This window comes from Nannospalax galili, unplaced genomic scaffold (genome assembly GCF_000622305.1).
Source record: "Nannospalax galili isolate Female #2095 unplaced genomic scaffold, S.galili_v1.0 scaffold1387, whole genome shotgun sequence".
Classification (NCBI taxonomy): Eukaryota; Metazoa; Chordata; class Mammalia; order Rodentia; family Spalacidae; genus Nannospalax; species Nannospalax galili.
This window is the reverse complement of record NW_008355976.1, coordinates 385866-404619: the sequence shown is the minus strand read 5'-3', so window position 1 is coordinate 404619 and position 18754 is coordinate 385866. Positions and strand designations below refer to the sequence as shown.

General features: G+C 49.7%; 3 protein-coding genes across 19 annotated transcripts; 1 reads left to right on the top strand and 2 right to left on the bottom strand.

Moving 5' to 3' along the window:
• Positions 1 to 504: 504 nt before the first annotated feature.
• Positions 505 to 6849, bottom strand: Lamtor1 (late endosomal/lysosomal adaptor, MAPK and MTOR activator 1). The gene is made up of 5 exons (XM_008854065.2): positions 6665 to 6849; positions 2848 to 2993; positions 2555 to 2632; positions 2114 to 2240; positions 505 to 1146 (listed from the first exon to the last, which is right to left on the bottom strand). The coding sequence occupies exons 1-5, from the start codon at positions 6704 to 6706 to the stop codon at positions 1054 to 1056; spliced, it is 486 nt and encodes a 161-aa protein (XP_008852287.1). The 5' UTR covers positions 6707 to 6849; the 3' UTR covers positions 505 to 1053.
• Positions 6850 to 6995: 146 nt separating this feature from the next.
• On the top strand, positions 6996 to 12100 carry LOC103750806 (transmembrane O-methyltransferase homolog). Of its 3 annotated transcripts, none has more exons than XM_029556628.1 (5): positions 6998 to 7262; positions 8172 to 8253; positions 9251 to 9525; positions 10645 to 10841; positions 11332 to 12100. In XM_029556628.1, the coding sequence occupies exons 3-5, from the start codon at positions 9267 to 9269 to the stop codon at positions 11650 to 11652; spliced, it is 777 nt and encodes a 258-aa protein (XP_029412488.1). In that variant the 5' UTR covers positions 6998 to 7262; positions 8172 to 8253; positions 9251 to 9266; the 3' UTR covers positions 11653 to 12100. The 3 variants fall into 3 exon arrangements, with proteins under 3 accessions (XP_029412487.1, XP_029412488.1, XP_008852276.1); XM_008854054.3 differs by having other exon boundaries at positions 8169 to 8253; XM_029556627.1 differs by lacking the exon at positions 8172 to 8253 and having other exon boundaries at positions 6996 to 7262.
• Positions 12101 to 12248: 148 nt separating this feature from the next.
• Anapc15 (anaphase promoting complex subunit 15) lies at positions 12249 to 15454 on the bottom strand. 15 transcript variants are annotated; one of them, XM_008854063.1, is made up of 6 exons: positions 15332 to 15454; positions 14027 to 14111; positions 13774 to 13903; positions 13185 to 13244; positions 12756 to 12893; positions 12249 to 12599 (listed from the first exon to the last, which is right to left on the bottom strand). In XM_008854063.1, the coding sequence occupies exons 3-6, from the start codon at positions 13891 to 13893 to the stop codon at positions 12552 to 12554; spliced, it is 366 nt and encodes a 121-aa protein (XP_008852285.1). In that variant the 5' UTR covers positions 13894 to 13903; positions 14027 to 14111; positions 15332 to 15454; the 3' UTR covers positions 12249 to 12551. The 15 variants fall into 15 exon arrangements, with proteins under 15 accessions (XP_008852285.1, XP_029412495.1, XP_008852286.1 ...); XM_029556635.1 differs by having other exon boundaries at positions 12249 to 12611; positions 13774 to 13898; positions 15332 to 15441; XM_008854060.2 differs by having other exon boundaries at positions 12252 to 12599; positions 13774 to 13898; positions 15332 to 15423.
• Positions 15455 to 18754: the final 3300 nt, after the last annotated feature.

Genomic DNA, 18754 nt, shown 5'->3' with positions numbered 1-18754 from the left:
ATTGGATCTCCTAGAACTGAAGCTACAGATAGCTGAGACACATCTGATATACGTGGGTGCTGGGAACAGAAACTGGGTCCTCAGCAAAAGCAGCAAGTGCTCTTAACTGCTGAACTATTTCTCCAGCCCTGAGCCAAGTAAATTTACTCTTAGGCTGGGATTCTGCTTAAGATTTCATTTGCTAAAAAAAATGATCAGCAGAGTTTGGCTCCTCCTATCCCCAGGGGCTGACAGTAATTCCACTGAGCCTGAGGCTGGATCCCCAACAATCACAGTTGCCCAAGATTCAAATCTGCATAGCTCTGACAAGTGTTCCCATCACTGGAAAACAGACATGAACAGTCTTATCTAGTAGAGGTTATCCCAAGGTGTCAGCTAAGATCTGGGAATCCTGCACTTTGATTTGTCTGTAATACCCCTAAAGATACCCCCTTCCCACATCTCACTCCTCACAGACTGGAGTAGTCACAAGGCAACAGTAAAGTGGTGGGCAGGACAAGGGGGTGAACCAACACACAGATGAATATACTTTCTTTATCGAGGGGTGACAAACAAAAACAAAAAGACCAAACATGTAAAAACCCAGGGTGCTAGAAATGCAAACTCAATTCAGATTCAAGCTCATCTAGACCCTGGTCACAATCCCTAGTAAGGTGCATGTGAGCACCAAGTCAGGGAAGGGGACGAGAGTGAATTGCGGAGGCCAAGAGAAAGGGTGGGAAGGGGATCCTCCAGGTCCCCCGGTGTTCACCCCTACAGTGGCATCTCCATCTTCCTAATGACTGTGAAGATCTGCCAGGACCTGTTCTCTTGGCCCCAACCTCACCCTGGCCAGGGCTTTGAAGGCCAGTCCTGGTTGGTTCTGCCCTCCCTTGCTCAGTCCTCACTTGCTCAGGCTTCTAGCCTCACTCTTCTTCTCCTCCTCCTCCACATTCTTCTCTGTGATTAGTAGCAGGTTAGGTACTGTATAAGCCGCAGTGAGCCTGGGGGCCAGGAGAGGAGGGGTGGAGACGGGGTGAAGAGGAGAGAAGAGCTGTCCAAGAACCCCTCTCTTCATGGAATCCCAAACTGTACAACCAGCTCCTCTTTTGCGTCCACACGGATCTGAGAAAGTGCACTGTAAGCATAAGCAGCTATCCTGGATACCTGAGACAGAGGGACAGGGAGGAGAGAAGACATGTGAGAGGGAGAATTGGGAAAGTGGTGGTAGGGATGGCAACAAAGGAGAGAAGGAATGATGGAGGACAGTAAGCCAAAGAGAACCCGGTGTGATGGTATTTGCCTATAATCCCACCACTTAGAAGGCTAAGGCAGGAGGGTCACAAATTCAAGCCCAGCCCGGGCTATAATATTGAGACCTTATTTCAAAAAACGAAGGGCTAGGCCAGGTGTGGTGGCACACACCTTTAATCCCAGCACTTGGGAGGCAGGTGGATCTCTGAGTTCAAAGCCAGAGTAGAGGACTTGCCTAGCATGCAAAAAGCCCTGGGTTCTCTGGAAGGATGAGAGCGAGAAAGAGGAGAGAGGGAAGAAGGGAAGTGGGTAAATAAGACAACATGGGGCTGGAGAGATGGCTCAGAAGTTAGGAGCAAGTACTGCTCCTACATAGGACCCGACCTCAGTACTTAGCACCCACGTCAGGCAGCTCACAACTGCTGTTAACTCTAGCTCCAGGGAGGTCTGAAGCCCCTAGCCTCCATGGGGACCCACATACATGTGTTATACATAATTAAAAATAGTAAAAACCTTAAAAAAGCAAAGGCGGGCCAGGTATCACGGTGGCGCTTGCCTTTAATCCCAGCATTCATGAGGCAGAGACAAGCAGATCTCTGTGAGATCCAGGCCAACCTGGTAGTCTACATAGTGAGCTCTAGGCCAGTAAGTCAGCTGGGGCTACAGGGAGATCTTGTTTCAAAAAGAAAGATCAAGGGCAGATGTGGGGAGAATAAAGGTTACAGTAAAGGACTATGGGGAGATTGTAAAAACTAAGAAAGCAAGGCGGGAAAAAGCTGGATGCACCAAGTGCCAAGCGCCCTCCCTCTTCTGAGGTAGGGTAGTAAACCCTGCTATACTGTAGACAGTGTGGGAAAGGTACAGGCCAGGGGTTGCTCACCTGCTGCAAGTCAGAGAAGGGGATGGGCTCGCTGGCCAGCACTTGGTGGGGCTGGCTGGTCAGAGAGGGCAGCGGTGGCAGTTTCTTCCAATGGGTCAGGCTGCTGCTAAGTACAGCCAAGCGGGTGCTGGCCAAGAGGGAGGGGACAGGGAAGAGTTAATTAGGCTACAATTTGTTGTGCCGTGCCCTGCCCTGTCCAACCCAGGCAAGCCTTACTCCCTTAGGCCAAAGGAGCATGGTAACAGGGTACATTTCATCTCAAACTCACTCTGAGAACCTTTGACTGAATACATAGGGCAAACAGGGCTGACCTGAGTTGCCTAAGTGATTTGTTACCAGTCTTCTGGGCTGCACCCAAGGAAAGAGCCTGGATTGGGGACCAGACGCCAAAACTGAAAAGGGTGAAGGGAAGAGGCAGGGCCTGGCTGGCCCTGAGCTCACCTGTACTGCCTTGCCCTGTCCATGTACTCATGTTGCTCCATGCCCTGGGAGTCTGCAGCAGACACATCGATGATGTTGCTTTGAAGAGAAGAGACAGAGAAGACATGACAGGGGCTTCAGAGAGGGACAAACAGGACTCAGTGCCAGGTGCCAATTCCAGGGCTCTCTGACACCAATGCCCCTGCATGCCCACTGGAGCAGGGCAGCCCCAGAGACACCTTTCCCCAGTGACCATGTCCCATTCCCCATGCCCCAGAATGCCTCTGCCTCTGGCCTGGTCCTGTGACACTCACCTAGCTGTCTTGGCGAGGATGGAGGAGAGTAGGGCTTGCTCATCTGTGCGAGCTGAAGGCAAGCTGTAGCAGTTGGGCTCCGCTCCGTTGAGGGCTTTGGTAGGGGTGCTACTAGGGTCCAGCAGCAGCTTCCGCTCCTCCCGGTCCTAGAGGGGCCATCAGAGAAGTCAGCCCAGTATCTAAGTCCAACCTTCCTTTCCTTGAGAGATTCTCTTCTCAGTCCAGCTTGATCTTCAACTACTAAAACTATTTTTATAAAGATTATCCCAAGTGCCTAACTGGATAGGAAGTCAGACAACCTTCAGTCTCTGCCTGCCCCTCGGCACCTCAGCACAACTGGTGATCTAGGATAAACTTAGAGAACCTGAAAAAATTAAAAGAACAGAGTAGGCATTCAACAACAGCCTTGGAGCTTCAGAGAACCTGTTGGGCACCTGCTGGACAAAGGATATTGGGAGACTAGAAGTTAGAGGAGATGGGAAAACACCAAAATAAGGGTCAAGGAAGCCAGGCATGGTGGTATTCCCAGCACTCAGGAGGCAGAGGCAGGCAGATCTCTGTGAGTTCAGAGCCAGCCTGGTCTACATAATGAGTTCCAGGGCAGCTGGGACTACAGGGAAACCCAGTCTCAAAAAGATTGAAGGAAAAAAAAAAAAAAAAAAGAAAGGAAAAATAAGGGCATGTCAAAAACCACAGCAAGCTGGGACTACAGGGAAACCCAGTCTCAAAAAAATTGAAAGAAAAAAAAAAAAAAAAAAGTCAAGGAGAAATCAGTGCATGTCAGAAACCAAAGAACAGCCTTCCTGATCCCCTGGACAAAGCCCTTCCCTGCTGGCCTCAAACTTGCCATTCTCCCGCTTCTACCTACCAAGTGCTGGGATTGCAGGTGTGTGCTAGGTACTTTTTCTTCAGGGCAGGTCCTTTCTCCTCTTGGGTATTCACCCTCCTGTGCTCTGGCCTGGTACCTGGTACATACTGACCTGAGATAACAGTGTAACTTTTCCTTCTCACCTAGTCACTCTCCCAATTCAGCCTTTTTAGTCTTCAGCAGCCCTGCTACACAACCCCCAGAACTGATCTAGGACCAGCTGTCTCCCTAGTCCTGTTAATGATTTTGTTTCTCAGGCCCTTGTTCTAATCTACTGCTTTCTGGCCCCAACACTGTCTTCAGCCCATCAGCTGCAAATCCTTGCTGGCTTTGTGTCAGCTGCAAACTGGTTAAGCAGACCGCTTGGGTGTCTATTCAAACCATGAAGAGCTCAGGACAAGCCCAGATGGCATGGGGTGAATCCTGGCTAATTGATAACTCACCTACTCCACTCAGTACGCCCCTCCAGGCGGGTCTATTTGGCATTCCCTGTAGCAGGAGCTAGCTTCCAGCCCACAACTCTCCCTGCAAAGGGCTACTTCCTCCTGCCTTGCCTGCCCCACCTCAATCAAGCCCAGCCTTTCACCTTGTTCTTCCTCTTCAGGCCCAGATTGCCCAAGTGTCACCAGGCCATTTGATCTAGGTCACCATTGTATGAGAAAGCAGCTGTAGCCTCCTGCCCCATCACCTCTCCATTCCCTGACAGCCTGTCTTCCCCCTTCCTCACTATTAACAGGTGAAAAGCTTGCCAAAGTTGGAAATATCTCTAAGGACAGCTCAGAATGAGGCCCACACTGCTTCTTAGGTCTGTGTTTCCCCAGCCCCACTCCTGACAGATCTTCCTCCAGGACAGAGTGGTTTCTCCCTGTTCAGGGGTTCAAGAACAAGGTGGTTTTCCTGATTCCCTGAAGAGGCCTTGCAATCCCACTACGAGGACAGATAACCCCATACCCAAAGCATGAGTGGAACACAGGGGAGGTTTGTCACATCAAGGATTGCCCCCGGAGCCAATACAACCTCAGTCAAGGTTAGACTATTTACTTTAGCACAGACCCATGGGGCCTGCCCATACCTGACCCTGACAGCCTGGCCAAATAAAGCATGGCTTGATGTTAGAACACGACCTTGGCAACTGCTTCTCAGGCTGGCTAAATCATTTTAGATCTCTGAACTTTTCCCTCACCACTAAACAGATCTAACTCATACTGAGGTGACTGGCAAGAATCAAATAAGGACCAAATGTAATGTGTGGACCTTTCTTCTTTTTCTTGGAGACAGTCTCACTCTGTAGCCCAATGCCAGTGCTGAACTTACTATGTAGCCAGGTTGGCCACAAACAGCTCTCCTACCTCGGCCTCCAGAGTGTTAGGTGTAAGCTGACACAAATGGCCTTATTTAATAAAATGACCGGTAAGGACAGGATGGGACTGCTCAAAAATTGAAAGAGGGATGGGGAGGTAGTTCAGTCATAGAGTGCTTACCTAGAATGCACACAGCCCTGGGTTTAATCACCACCACTGCATAAAACTGAGCATGGGGGCACATACCTGTAATCCCAGCACTCAGGTGGAAGGAGGACGATCAGAAATTCAAGGATATCCTCAGCTACATAGCAAGTCTGAGATATGAGACCTTGTCTCAAAATTAAAAACCAAACTAGAAATGAGAGCCCATCAAGGGGAAGGTGGAAATTTAGGGGAGAAGCCTAGCTCCCCCACATAGAAGCTGCTCTCCTTTCTCATATTAACCCTGCCTCCTCATCTTGACCACATGCTTGAAGGGACAGTTTCCCTCCAGGGCACAGCTCTCCGTGTGAGTCCCAGTCAGGCTGGACTGTTGCTAACCCCTTTGTTGTTCTGTGGGTGGCTGTTTTGCTGCTGTCTCTGGATGAAATGGGAGACACTGGCCACGAGGTGTGCCCGACGAGAATTTGTGTTCACTGAGCATCAGGATCAGCTCTTTTTACCATCCAAGTAACATTTCCTGAACTTAGTTCCTAACCCAAAGTACTGTCACGGGGGAAAGAAGGACTCCCCAAGTAAAGTCATACAGTCTATTTCGGTGGCTACATCCCCCACTAGAATGGCTATCCTTTCTCTGTGTCCTGTGTGTGGAAAGGTAGAACCCAGACCTTGAGGCAGTTATAAAGGTGTGCTGGGGGCAGGAGGCTCCTGCTTGCAAAGGTTCTCAAAGGTGGCCAGGCAGGGCAGTGTGGAGAATGAGACTGAACCAAGGGAAGCTGGACAGTCTCTCCCAGGAATCAGATCTACAGCCTTCTCCACACAGGCACTCTCTAGTTGGAGGACTTCAGGCACCAGACAGGACCTGCCCTGAGGCAGGCCAAACTCAGAAACAATAAGCTCCCCACACCGTGATCTTTTCTCGCCTAAATCAGCCAAAGGTAAACTCGACTTACTGCTTCCCCAGAATCTCCATGTCCTCACTGTACCTACTGATTTCTTCACTGGCCAACTCAAATACCCCTAAACTTCTAGAAGCCTCCTCTGATACCAGACCAGCAGTGACATTACTTCTCCAACACTAGTAACAAAAGATTAACAAATTTCTCATTTATCCCGGGTGACTAACTCAGGGCCTCAGCTTACCCATCTCTACAATGGGTTCACAAAGCCCACGGAATCTGGGAAAAGCAGTGCTTCCCAGGCACCCAGGCTGAGAATCCTAGGAGCTGTAAAAGGACGAGGGTCCGGGAAGGTGGAAGGGCAAGGGCCTAGTCAGACAGGCGGCGTTACCACAGGCTGGGAGTGTTAACACCTGGCTCTTGTACAGGGGTAGGAGGCCGGCTCGGCGTCCTCTCTGTAGTCTGTCCCCTCAAGGCCTCCGTACTCAGTGAGCCCTGCAGTCCGGCTTCCCCTCTGCGGGGTCTTTTCTGGGCCCCAGGTCCCCGGGCCAAGGCCCTCCGTCCCAACCTCGCCTGTGCCGCCGCACCTGGTCCGAGTCCTCATTCTCGCTGCTGTAGCAGCACCCCATGGCCGGGGTCGGGCCGGGCGCTCAGGCGGCGCCGAGGAGGGACGGCGTCCGTCAGGAGCCCTTCCGGTCACATGACCCGCCGCGGCCTTCCTCCCCCGGCGACCCTGTCCCAGAGTCGCTTGGGGCTCGAGCCCCGACTTCCGGTCCCGCCCCTACCGCGTGACCGCCACCAGCCAATGGGAAGGTGCACCCTACGAGATGGCCATGGATCACGTGACCCGGGGCCCAAGGGGGGCGGGCCACGTGATTTCGCCGCTGCCTGGCCCGAGTGCTCATCTGACCTGGTCACGTGGCCCGAAGCCCCCGGTCGGGCCTGAATAAACTCTGCATGTGCACGCGAGGGAGCAATACCCTGGGTGGGGGCGGGGAGCCGGGGGAATACGTGGCAGTAGCTGTTTTTGTGCAGCCCAGCTGGCCTGGAAGTCACTATTACACCAGGCTACCTCCAGCTCACAGCTCTGCCTGCCTCTCCTTCCAGTGGTGGGATTAAAGGCGTGGGAATGAAACACCACACCTGGCAAAATTGTATTTCTATTTTGAGTGCCTGTGTGTATAGGTGAGTCCGAGGACAACTTTCAGGATTTGGTTTTCTCCTTGGCTTGCTTTGTGGGTCCTGGGGATTGAGCTCAAGTGGTCAGGCCTGACAGCGTGTAGTGGCACCTTTAGCCACTGTGCTATCTCCCCACACTATTTGGCAGTTTCACAGGCAGGTAGCACACTTGATCTCATCAGGTTGTTACTAGTTTCCGAGACTCAGTACAAACCTCATCTTCGTTTTTGCCTTTCTGGTCCCATTCTCTGAGCACCTCCAGCTCTTTGCTTAATCCAGTATCATTCATTCGTTAACACATTTTACTGTCTACAATGTGCCACCCAGTATATTTGGATAAGCAGCTGATCAGAAAACAAAAGTCCTTCCAATTGTAAAACCTCTAATCTGGTAATCACAATTCTGTTCTTGTTTTTGAGTTAACCTCTTCTGCTGAATGGAGTCTCTTGGAGGAGTCCCCAGATTCCGACTTCTTAGTGGCCTATGCCCTAACACCATAGAGAAAGCTTGAATTTTGAACTGAGTAAATTAGTCTCAATCATTTTGGCTTCCACCATGCTCCATGTCCTGATCCCAAGGGGTTGAAGTTAGCGGACCTAGTAACTTTTTTTTTCGGTCTTTTTGAGACAGGGTCTCCCTGTAGCCCCAGTCGTCCTGGAACTGTGTAGACCAGGCTGGCCCTCAACTCACAGAGATCCGCCTGCCTCTGCCTCTCTTAAGTGCTGGGATTAAAGTCATGCGCCACCATGCCCGGCTAAGTACCATTTTTCTAATCCTTCAGATCAAGACCCTAGAGTTCTGTTAGGTTTCTCAAAGGTTCCTGAAGAATAGGAGGCAGCTGGGGTTTGCTCTTGGTTCTGGTAACTTGAACTGCAGGTCTCAGGTAACAGCCTCAACATCAATAATTGACAGCAGGTCCAGCTTCCTCCCTCGGGTTATTCTTCTCAAGGACTTCCCATTTTGGTGCTCTGGTCATCACTAGGAGCATTCAGCCCAGGTAAGCAGGGCCGTGTGGGTTCCCCAGCACACCAGTTCATGCCCCACATCACTCACCTCTTCACATTCACGAATACACTCTGTTTTAGCATAAACTTCCCCCTCCAACAGAGGCCTGGACCACAGTCAGATCTGGAGTGAGAGGATGGATGAAAAAAGGGCTATTCCCTATAAGGGGTCCTGGAGAAGAAAGCCAAGTGGAAAGATACTGTATGGGGTGTGTTGTGTGCATGTATGCACTCATAAAGTTCTGAGAGAGTATGGGGTGGAGGGAAGTATTAAAGAAGGGAGATAGGACTGGAAAAAAAAATAGAATTAAGGAGGACTCATGCGTCCAGGGTAGAGCAGAGAGGGGAGTCCTGGGTAGAAAAAAAGCATCCCAGCCTAACATGGTAGAGGGTGTGCGTCTGTTTTTGAGACGGGGTCTCAAACGTAACCCAAGTTGACTTCAAACTTGATATCCTCTTGCTTCATCTTAATGCTGGGATTACAGATGTGTACCAACATACCAAGCATCCTGTTTGCCTTTTACTGAGGCAGAGCACAGTGACAGTGGGAAGGGCTTTGACTACAAAGCTTTTCTCTTTTGCTACACAGTAATGGGTCAGAGGAGACCAGGCAGGTGGAGGGTGATGGGAAGAAAGATATCCCAGGAGGAACTGATGAAAGAGGTGCTGAAGAAGGGTGATGTTAAAGAGGAAAAAAAATGGGTGGGCTCAGGGAGCAGTCTGAAAGAGACCCACAGACCAGGACTAGAAAGACGTAGTTTGTGGCTGGATGCCGAACATGGGCACTGTGTAGTCCTTGAAAGTGCACAGGCTTGGATCCCAACCACCTGGATTCTAGTCCCAGTTCTGTTGTGTGACTCTGGGCAGAAGACAGCCTTTCTTAGGCATGGTTTGTAGAATATGGGCATAGTAATTGCCACTGGTAAAGGCTGCACAAATGACAGGCAAATGATAAGTATGGCTTTCCCTCCCAACCTCCCTCTACCCCAGGACCCAAGTAGGGACAATGTCCCCTGCCATCGCACTGGCATTCCTGCCACTCGTGGTGACAATGTTGGTGAGATATCGGCACCACTTCCGACTGCTGGTGCGCACAGTCTTGCTGAGGAGCTTCAGAGACTGCCTGTCAGGACTGCGCATTGAGGAGCGGGCCTTCAGCTATGTGCTCACCCATGCCCTGTCTGGGGACCCTGGTCACATCCTCACTACCCTAGACCACTGGAGCAGCTGCTTTGAGTACCTGGGCCACATGGGACCTGTTAAAGGTCAGAGTTCCTTTCTCAAGCCTCTGTTTCACAAGTAACCCCAAGATGATGAAGGTGAATTGGGCAGCTTTGTGGTTGTGTCAGGGTCTCTTTTTTTCTCATCTGGAAATGAGGAGCCTGGACTAAATCATTCAATCATCCAGCAGACATTTATTGCCACTCTTTTGTACCAGGTGGTGAGGAAGGAGGTACAGGTCACAGAGGTGAACCAGCCACAAATGCTGGCCTCAAACACAGCATAATACACAGGGAATAATCATAACTCAGAGCTTTGTAATTATTTGTGTCCAAGTCTCTTTTCTACCATAGAGGCTTCCACATCCAATTCAGGAGAGCTGTCTGCCTCCTGAATTTTGCTTCTAAGTCTTAGGATAAGGGGGAAGCCGAGGGGATGAAACAGAAAGCCTTAGAGACCTGGAAAATGGGGTGGTTGTTTTTGGCTGGGCCCTCAGAGAGGAAAGAACATTTGAACTGAGCCTAGGAGTGGTTTCAAGTTGGCCAGGAGGATGGGGGTGGGGAGGGGCAAAGTCAGCCCCATATATAAATGCAACATGAAGGAATAGCACAGCATAGTTGATCCTGGGCATGGTTGCTGTTGGCCTGGATATAGGCTATAGGTGAGAAGAGCTGAGAGCTGAGACTGGAAAAAGGTAGGACAAGATGCAGTCTAAGGAGGCCCCAAATGCTAGGCTGAGGATCCCAAGTTCAGTCCTACTGGCTTTTAGAATCACAGGGATTGACGGGGTAAGATTTTTAAGGAGTTTTGTCATGGCTGATGTGAAGTCTAGACTTGGGGAGGCAGGGGCCAATGGAGCAGCTGGCACTCTAACCCCTAGAAGTGAGACTCCAGCTGGTTGGGAGCTACAGGGAAGAAGGGGGACATCTGAGATCTTTTTGACATTTTTTTTTCTTTTTGAGACAGGGTCTCATATGTAGCTGTGGCTGGCCTGCAGAACTATGTAGACCAGGCTGGCTTTGAATTCTGAGAGCTCAACCCACCTTTGACTCCCAAGTGCTGGGATTAAAAGCATGCATCACCATGCCTGACTAAGATTTCTTTTTATCAGGGGCCTGGCATCCATCTCACATGCCTTCTACAATAGCTGTCTTGCCCCGTAGGTCAGATTCTGATGCGGCTGGTGGAGGAGAAAGCCCCTGTTTGTGTGCTGGAGTTGGGCACCTTCTGCGGATACTCTACACTGTTTATTGCCCGTGCTTTACCCCCTGGGAGTCGCCTTCTCACGGTGGAGTGGGACCCACGCACAGCAGCAGTGGCTGAAAAACTCATCCGACTGGCTGGCTTTGACGAGAGAACGGTCAGCCTCCCTATCTCCCCAAAGCTGATCTCGTTTGCCATCACATAAGTTGGTCTAGCCAGGCCTCCTTTGTGAGGGACTCCCATCCAAGGAAGAGGAAGCAGTTCCACTCAGGCAGCTGGTATCTTGGAGGGCCTGTAGCTCCTACCTCCTAGTCCCAAGTCATCTGTATGTATTTCCTGCTGGGTTACAAAAGCATTACCTCAGAGCAAGCTCACTACAGCCCAGCAAACCTGAGTCCAAATCTTACTTCTGTTAGTTGTGTGACCTCAGGCGAAGCACACATCCTTTCAATCTCAGCTTCTTCCTAGGCACAAAATGGAAATCACAATACTGATCCTGACCTCTGGAGTTCTGAGGCCAGAGGAAATGTGAGATGCTTGTGGGGACCTAGACCAGTGCCTGGGGTGAATGAGTCAGATCCTGGTGGGGTCTAGAGTGGGAAGGCAATCCTTCCCACCCTCACCCCCAGCTCCTCCTTCCCCTACAGGTGGAGCTCATCACAGGCAGCTCGGAGGAGGTGATCCCACACCTACGATCCCAGCACCAGCTGAGTCAGGCAGACCTGGTGCTCCTGGCACATCGACCCCGGTATTACCTGCGGGACCTGCAGCTACTGGAGGCTCATGTGCTGCTGCCAGCTGGTGCCACTGTGTTGGCTGACCATGTGCTTTTTCCTGGTGCACCCCGCTTCTTACAATATGCCAAGAGCTGTGGCCGCTATCGCTGCCGCCTCCATCACACCAGCCTCCCAGACTTCCCCGCCATCAAAGATGGTATAGCTCAGCTCACTTATGCTGGACCTGGCTGAGGTCTAGAACCTGTGGTATTTACTGATGTACCCCAGCCCTACCCAAGCAAGGACCTCAGAACATTCCCCTTTCATTCCTGTTTAGGGTCTAACACATGCTGGGCTCAGGGCTAGGGAGGCCTTCTTCCCAACTTTGCCCCCCTCCGGCCTTCATACTGATCCAAAGTGTCAAATTCTATCAGGCTACTTGTTCCCACAAGGTTCCACTCCTAGAAAGCCAGGGACTAGCAGGCAAGAGGTCTGAGCTCTCAACCCAGCTCTGTTAGGGATTTCTAACTCCACCAGAGTCCTTCCCTCCTCTGAGATTCAGTCTCCTTTCTTAATACTAAGGCCCTTGGCTCTGAGCTTCATCCCTAGTGCATGCCATTCCGGATGGGATCAGAGGAAGTTGAAGACAATGAGAATCCCTGAAGGAGCATCTGGGTACAAGCTGGGTCACAGAACTATCTATCACAGGAGCCTGGGCCCAGATCTCTAGTCCTGGCCCACCTAGCCCATTAGGTTTGCTAGACATCCCTTGAGTGCCCCCTTCCCACAGCCTAAGCGAAGATGCTGGACTCTTCTGGACCCACCAACAAACAGGGAATAGACATTGGGGAAAAGAATCAGTCCTATGTCTTTATTAAAGAGGGTTAAAAAGGGACCAAACCTGGCAACCAAGGAATGAGGTACTGGCCAGGAAGGTGGGGTGGACTCAGGCTCTAGGGAGTCAAGGGAAGACCAACGGCCTGGAAGGGCCCAAGGAGACCATGTCCTGGCAGCTGCTGAGGAAGTACCTAAGGGAAAGCTTTAGGTACTGCAGCTGCAAGCAGGTTTTGAGGGCTGAGGGGCTGAGGCTGTGGATACAAGGTAGGTCGGAGTGGCCTGGAATCACCCTGAGGCCACCCTGCCTTGTCTACCTAGATCATCCACTGGTCCTGATCCTGTTCGTTGCCTTCCATGTCCACCTGAAGAGGAGGCTGGGTGTGGGTGGGGAGGGGCCTCAGCCAGCCTCAGCCCAGTTCCTGCCCCTGGGTGGAGCCAGGGTTTCTGCATCCCTTGGCCATCAATTAAATCAGGGGCAGGAGCCCGGGAACAAAGGCACTCCCCTACACCCCGCCTACCTCATTGACCTCTCCATCATCAGGTGACTCATTATAATCATTCATCTCATCCATGTCCTGCATGTCCTCATCATCCTCTGAATCCTCTTCACTGTCCTCATCGTCTTCATCATCCTCCTCTTCCTCATCGTCATAGTGCTGGGGGGGCAAGGGAGAGCCTGTAGACCCTTCAAGACTACTTGGATCAGGTCAAGCACTGGCCCGCTTGAAGCCTCCCTCTTCCCGACCCTGCCCACCTAGAGTCTGGCAGGTGGCTATGTGTAGGACCTTAGTGCTAGGCCCAGTGCCTACCCCCTCAAGTTCTCCTTTCTGGTCTCAACCCAGACTGAGAACCAGAATTGCTCTGAGTCAGAAGCAAAATCATTCAAAATTAAAATGAAGCCTTGGTCCACTGGGCCTCAACAGGCCCCACCCACTGGGGCCACTCACCTCTGAGGCTGGCTTGCCAATAGGTACCAGGTTGTTGTCTTTCTCTGCAATGCTTTGGAGCTGTGGGCAGAGCAGTATGGGGAAAAGCAGGGCCAAGGCCCAAGCAAGCAGGTCAGGGGCATGAGACTGGCTTACTTTACCCCTTAAAAGATCCCCCCAAATGTTAGAAGCTTCCCCCCAGTTCTCAGGAAGATCCAATCCCTTTTTCTCCTGGTGTCTGCTCCTTATAAAGTTGATGGTAATACTTTCATCTCTTGGCCTCAGTTTCTTCATATAATTGGGGCAAGGTGGAAGTCAAAGACAGCCTGGAACATGGCATCTTCTAGGTTCTCAGTAAGTAGCTAAAATGATTAATTCCTGAGATTTTTAGAAAAAAGCTTAGGCTGTTAGGAGTCTGGCCTCTAATCTAGCCCATAAGTCTTATGGTGCCTCAGCAAGTTAGGACACCACAAAGTGAGTACCTTAGCCCCCAAGCTCCCAGTCTGACTACTCCCAACCCACAGCAAAATGGTTTTCTGGGGCAGGTCTCTAGGATAAGGCTGGGTCATAGCTCAAGGAGGGTACATCTCAGTCCCTGGTCCTCACTCACCCAGGCCTGATGTTGCTGCTCCTGCTGCTGCAGCTCTGTCTCCTCCACACAGGGTCGATCCAGATTAAACCACAGTGTCTCAGTCACCCGGGGGAAGAGTGAGGGGAACAAGGTGGACATGGCTCCTAGACTGAGAGAAAGGGTCCAAGTAAATGCTTTGTTTTGTTTTAAATTTGGTTGTAATTTGATTTAGGAATGGGGCAGAGAGGGAGGTAGCAGAGAAGCAGCCATTCCATCTTAAAATCAGACAGACCTGAGTTTGAGTCCTGGCTCCACCACTTACTAGCTGTTTGACTTTGGCCAGTACACTTAACCTCTCTGGGCCTCAGTTTCCTCATCTGTAAAATGGGGATAATAACAATTATATCACCCTCAAAGTTTCTGATAATTAAAATAATGGATAAAGCTGCAGACTGATCAAAGAGAAGAGACTGGGAGCCAGAGATGGAGGCTGGCATTATCATTATATGAAATTAACAGAGATTTACTAAAATTATCTTCTCCCCCCCACCCTAAAACATTTTTGTTGCTTGATGATCCATACCACACACACCCAGGGCAAAAATATTTTGGATACTAAACACCTCTCTCAGGGACCACAGTCAAAACTGCATGGCATTCATGCATGCACGGATGGATGTTTCAAGAGGCACAAATAAATGGAAGAGTGAATGGATGTATTAGCAGCAAGAAAACAAGTAAAATCAACTCTGGGCACTGAGGCTGCTGAACAGGAAGGTCACTAAGAATTTGAATTAAAACCCATCAGTTGCTGGATGTGGTGGCGCCTGCCTTTAATCCCAGCATCTGGCAGAGACAGGAAGGTATCTGTGAATTCCAGGCCACTGAGAGCTAGGTAGTGAGACCCCTTCTCAGAAAACAAAAATAAATAAATAAAACCAATCAGTTCATAGAATCTGCAAGAGGCAGAGACTTGAGTAGGCTGCATTAAGGAGCCGGGCTTATAACTCCTCAGAGGGACGGGATCCAGGCTCAGCACTGAAGGAAGAGCACAGAAATAAACAGGATCTGTATCGCCTCCCTTGCTTTTGTTCCAATTTATTCGACTGACCCAGGACTAGCCGCTGCCATTCCCGGGAACAAGGCTCCCCGGCCCGTGAGCACAGGTACGACGGTGGCCACCCTCATCCCCAAAATCCTGACAGGCCGGAGAGCCAGCGTCCTATTGCCCTCCCCACCCCCGCCCATTCCTGGCTCATTATGGTAATGAGCGGGCACTCTGCCAACAGGAAGGAAGCAGGGGTCGGTCTCGGACAGGCTCTAGTCCTTATAGGGTAGCTCAGCCCAAAATGAGCGCGGGCTGGGCAAAGCCAATTAACTGGAAGAACTGCTGGGTGACAGGAAGTGAAACCAATGACTGACGGGTCTGCGCGAGGGGCGGGGCTTAGCCTCTAGGAAGCGGCCAATAAGCAGGAGCTCCTTAAGGGTGAAGGAGCGGGATGTAAAGCTCCAGAGGAGGCGAGTCGGAGCAACTGGGGTTTTCTGGAGGTGGGAAGCAAGAAGAAGGAGCTGGCTGCAGCTTCGCTTCCGTACTTACCGCGCCCGGAGCCGGCAGCCGGCGGCGACCCGGAAGCGCTTCTCCAGGCCGGAGCGGAAGAACCCACCAGAATCCGGACTCACTCAACGCATGCGTCCTTTGTCTCCTTTTGTTTTCCCGCTCAGGCCCACAAACCGGAAGTGACGCACACCTTAGTAACGAACTAGGTGCGGAAGGAAATTAATTTGCCAGGCCTACCTATTGGCCGCACCTTAAATCTCAGCCGGTGGGATGCTTCAGATTGGCCTCCCTGTCAGGGTTCTTTTAATCCCTTCCTGCTGTCAGCGTCTCTGGAAAATCTGTTTCTACCATTCCTATCTATTCTCTCAGACTCAGTTTCCCCTTTGAGCACATTCATTCTTTTTTTCTTTTTGCAGTGTTAGGGATCAAACCCAGGTCCTTGACAATGTTAGGCAAGCCCTCTGTCACTGAACTACATCATTTTAATTTTTTTTCTATATGCTCAGGCTGGGAACTTTCTTAGACCTGACTGGCTTCACATGTAAGATTCTCCTGCCTCAGCCTCCCCATCCCTGAGATTACAGGTTTCACACTGAGCATATACGGGGTCAGGATTTCGCTCTATAACTCTGGCTGGCCTGGAATTCTCTTTGTAAACCAGGTTGGCCTCGAATTTACAGAAACCTCCTTTCTCTGCCTTCTGAGTTCAGGGATTATATGTGTGTACCACACCCGGCCTTAATTGTTCGTTTATATATGCTTTGGACAAAAGTGGAGTTTCTTATCTGTTCCAGGCTCTGCTACAAGCCAGGAATAAATCTATGAACATGGGCATTGAAAATCCTTAGGACAGACTTGAGGAACTAGTCAGCCGTAGGCACAACTTTCTGTTTCTGGAAAACTTAACTGGCCCTCAGGTGTGACCCAGATCCCCTTAGAGGTCATCTTGGTCACCTCTTCCATTTTTTTATTGATGCTTCTGTTCTTGCTTCCAATTTAGTGTTTCCGACCTTTTTCAAGTCCAGCAACCATTCTTAGTGCCACTCTTCTCTCAAACAGATTTGGGTAAATCTTTTTTTTTTTTCTTTTCATGCGTGTGGTGTGCGTGTGTGCATACATGTTCAAATGTGTGTGTGCGTGTGTGTACAGGTGAGCACATAGCGTTGAGGCAGGGTCTTTCAGTGAAACCTAGAGCTTGCTGATATGGCTAGTCTGGCTAGCTGCTTCCTTTGGGGAGTCCCTGTCATAGCTACAATTATAGGCCGGTTGGTCTTTCCACCCAGCATTTATGTGGGTTTTAGGGATCCAAACTCTGGCCTTCACAGCTTTTGCAGCAAGGCAAGCACTTAAACCTCTGAGTCATCTCCCCAGGCCTGCAAATCCTTCTATCTACACTGTTTTTTCTTTAACTGGAATCATTATCTGCCCAGCGCTCTGCCTGTCCTAGGCTGATGTGAAGAGTGACTGTTATATTGCCAATAAGTTCTTGTTTTTTTTTAACTTTAACAGCCCTGCTTCTTAAATATTGTGTGGACCGGTGTGGTGGCACATGCCTTTAATCCCAGCACTCTGGAGGCAGAGGCAGGTAGAGCTCTGTGAGTACAAGGCGAGCCTGGACTACATAGTGAGTTCCAGGCCAGCTGGGACTACAGAAAGACCCTGTCTCAAAAAGACCACCCCCCAAAATTGTGGTAGACCAGGCCTATAATCCAAACACCCAAGAATCTGAGGCAAAAGGATGGAAAATTCAAGGTTAGACTGGGCTATATACCAAGTCTGAGGCCAGCCTGAGCTGCACAGTCAGACCCTGACTCTGTCTCACAAAACCAAGAGTAAATTCTTAAAAATAAGAGCTGGTAAGATGGCACAGTGTAAGCACTAGCCACCAAGCCTAATGATCTGAGTTTGATATACAGACACACACACTATTTTTTTTTTTGCTTTTTTAATGTATATTTTTATTTAATTTTTGTACATTTCTAATTTAAAGTTTTAAATATTTTATGTATATGAGTGTATTGCCAGCATACATGCAAGTGCATCTGTGGGTACATTGCCTGTGGAGGTCAGAAAAGGGTGCTGGGTCCCCTGGAATTGGATGGATGGATGGCTGCAAGCCAACTATGGATGATAGGAACTAAACTGAGGTCCTCTGCAAGAGCAGCCAGTGATCTCAACTACTGGGGCCATCTCCCCAACCCTACTCAAAATAAATAAATCTTTAAAAAATTAATTAAAATCTAAAAAGTAAATCCATGGGGCTGGAGAGATACATGCAGGCAATACACTCATACACATAAAACTACCAAATGAAATTTAAAAAATAAAAAAAAATCCAGAAGTAGTAGGTGAGAAGTGGTTGAATTTTGGATATATTTAGAAGGTAGAGACAAAATTTTCTGAGAGATTGGATGTAGATTTTAGAGCATCCAGGGAAGAAAGAAACCTTAAATTTTGACCTGAACAATTGGAAGATTGGTGGTGCCATTTTCTGAGGTTGAAAAAGCTGTAGGTGCTTTTTTTGTGGGACACTCGATGTGTTGAGTTTGAAATGTCTGTTAAAGTAGAGGTGTTGGCTGGACATGGTGGCACACACCTTTGATCTCAGCACCTGTCAGTTCAAGGCCAGCCTGGTCTACATAATGAGTTCCAGGCCAGCCGGGGCTACAGGGAGACTCTGTCTCTAAAATACTTCCCCGTAAAAAAAAATAGAGATATTGAGGCATGAGTCTGTGGATCAAGAGTGGGACCTGGGTTAGTTATTTTAATTCAGGAGTTCTGTTAAGTTACAGGTCTGGATGACCTCACTGCAGGAGTGAATATAGATGGAAAATAGTTTCCTTCTATATTAAAATTTTTGAGAAAACTGAGAGAGCAGCAAATCAAATGGATGGAGAAATTTCAAAAGATATGTAGAAAGCCAGGCAAGTTGGGTGGTATCCTGGAACTGAGTACAGAAATGGTATACTGAAGGGGGGAAGTGTGAACTACTGGAGTCTAGTTCTGTACAAAATTGTGTTTCTGTTTGTCTCCCCAGCAGACTAGAAGCTTCTAGAAGGCAGAGACCGAATGATTTCTGTGCCACTGGGGCCCAGCTGTACCTTCTGGATACCTCAGTCCTATGGCTAGCGTCCCTAGCTGTCTCTCCTCTATTGCTTTTTCTTGCAGGATTACTACTTCAGAACCCTTCACCTCTCACCCTTCCTGACAGCTCTGGTCTCCTGGAAATTCCCCATAGCTTCCAGTTCCCGGCCCTGAAATTCTTCAGTCAGGTTCACCAAGTCATAGTGACTAATTAGCTGGTGATAGTCATTGAATGTCAGCTGAGTGCTAAATATCTTGTTAGGCTCCTAAAAAAGAGACGAAACAGAAAAAAATCCTGCCCTAGATAAAAATGAAGTCTAGTGAGGGCTAAGACAATTATAGAGGAAGGTGATTAATGTGAAAATTAACGTATGCAGA

Coding starts and splice junctions, on each gene's coding strand:
- Lamtor1 (XM_008854065.2), bottom strand. CDS start 6,706: ATGGGGTGCTGCTACAGCAGCGAGAATGAGGACTCGGACCAG. Junction 2,241..2,554: donor GACAGGGCAAGGCAGTACAG/GTGAGCTCAGGG, acceptor CCTCTTGGCCAG/CACCCGCTTGGCTGTACTTA. Junction 1,147..2,113: donor CCTTCTCTGACTTGCAGCAG/GTGAGCAACCCC, acceptor CCTCTGTCTCAG/GTATCCAGGATAGCTGCTTA.
- LOC103750806 (XM_029556627.1), top strand. CDS start 7,207: ATGAAACACCACACCTGGCAAAATTGTATTTCTATTTTGAGTGCCTGT. Junction 7,263..9,250: donor TTGAGTGCCTGTGTGTATAG/GTGAGTCCGAGG, acceptor CCTCTACCCCAG/GACCCAAGTAGGGACAATGT. Junction 10,842..11,331: donor CTGGCTTTGACGAGAGAACG/GTCAGCCTCCCT, acceptor CTTCCCCTACAG/GTGGAGCTCATCACAGGCAG.
- Anapc15 (XM_029556634.1), bottom strand. CDS start 14,982: ATGGGCGGGGGTGGGGAGGGCAATAGGACGCTGGCTCTCCGGCCTGTC. Junction 13,904..14,845: donor ATGGCAGCGGCTAGTCCTGG/GTCAGTCGAATA, acceptor CCTTTCTCTCAG/TCTAGGAGCCATGTCCACCT. Junction 12,894..13,184: donor TTGGCAAGCCAGCCTCAGAG/GTGAGTGGCCCC, acceptor TTGCCCCCCCAG/CACTATGACGATGAGGAAGA.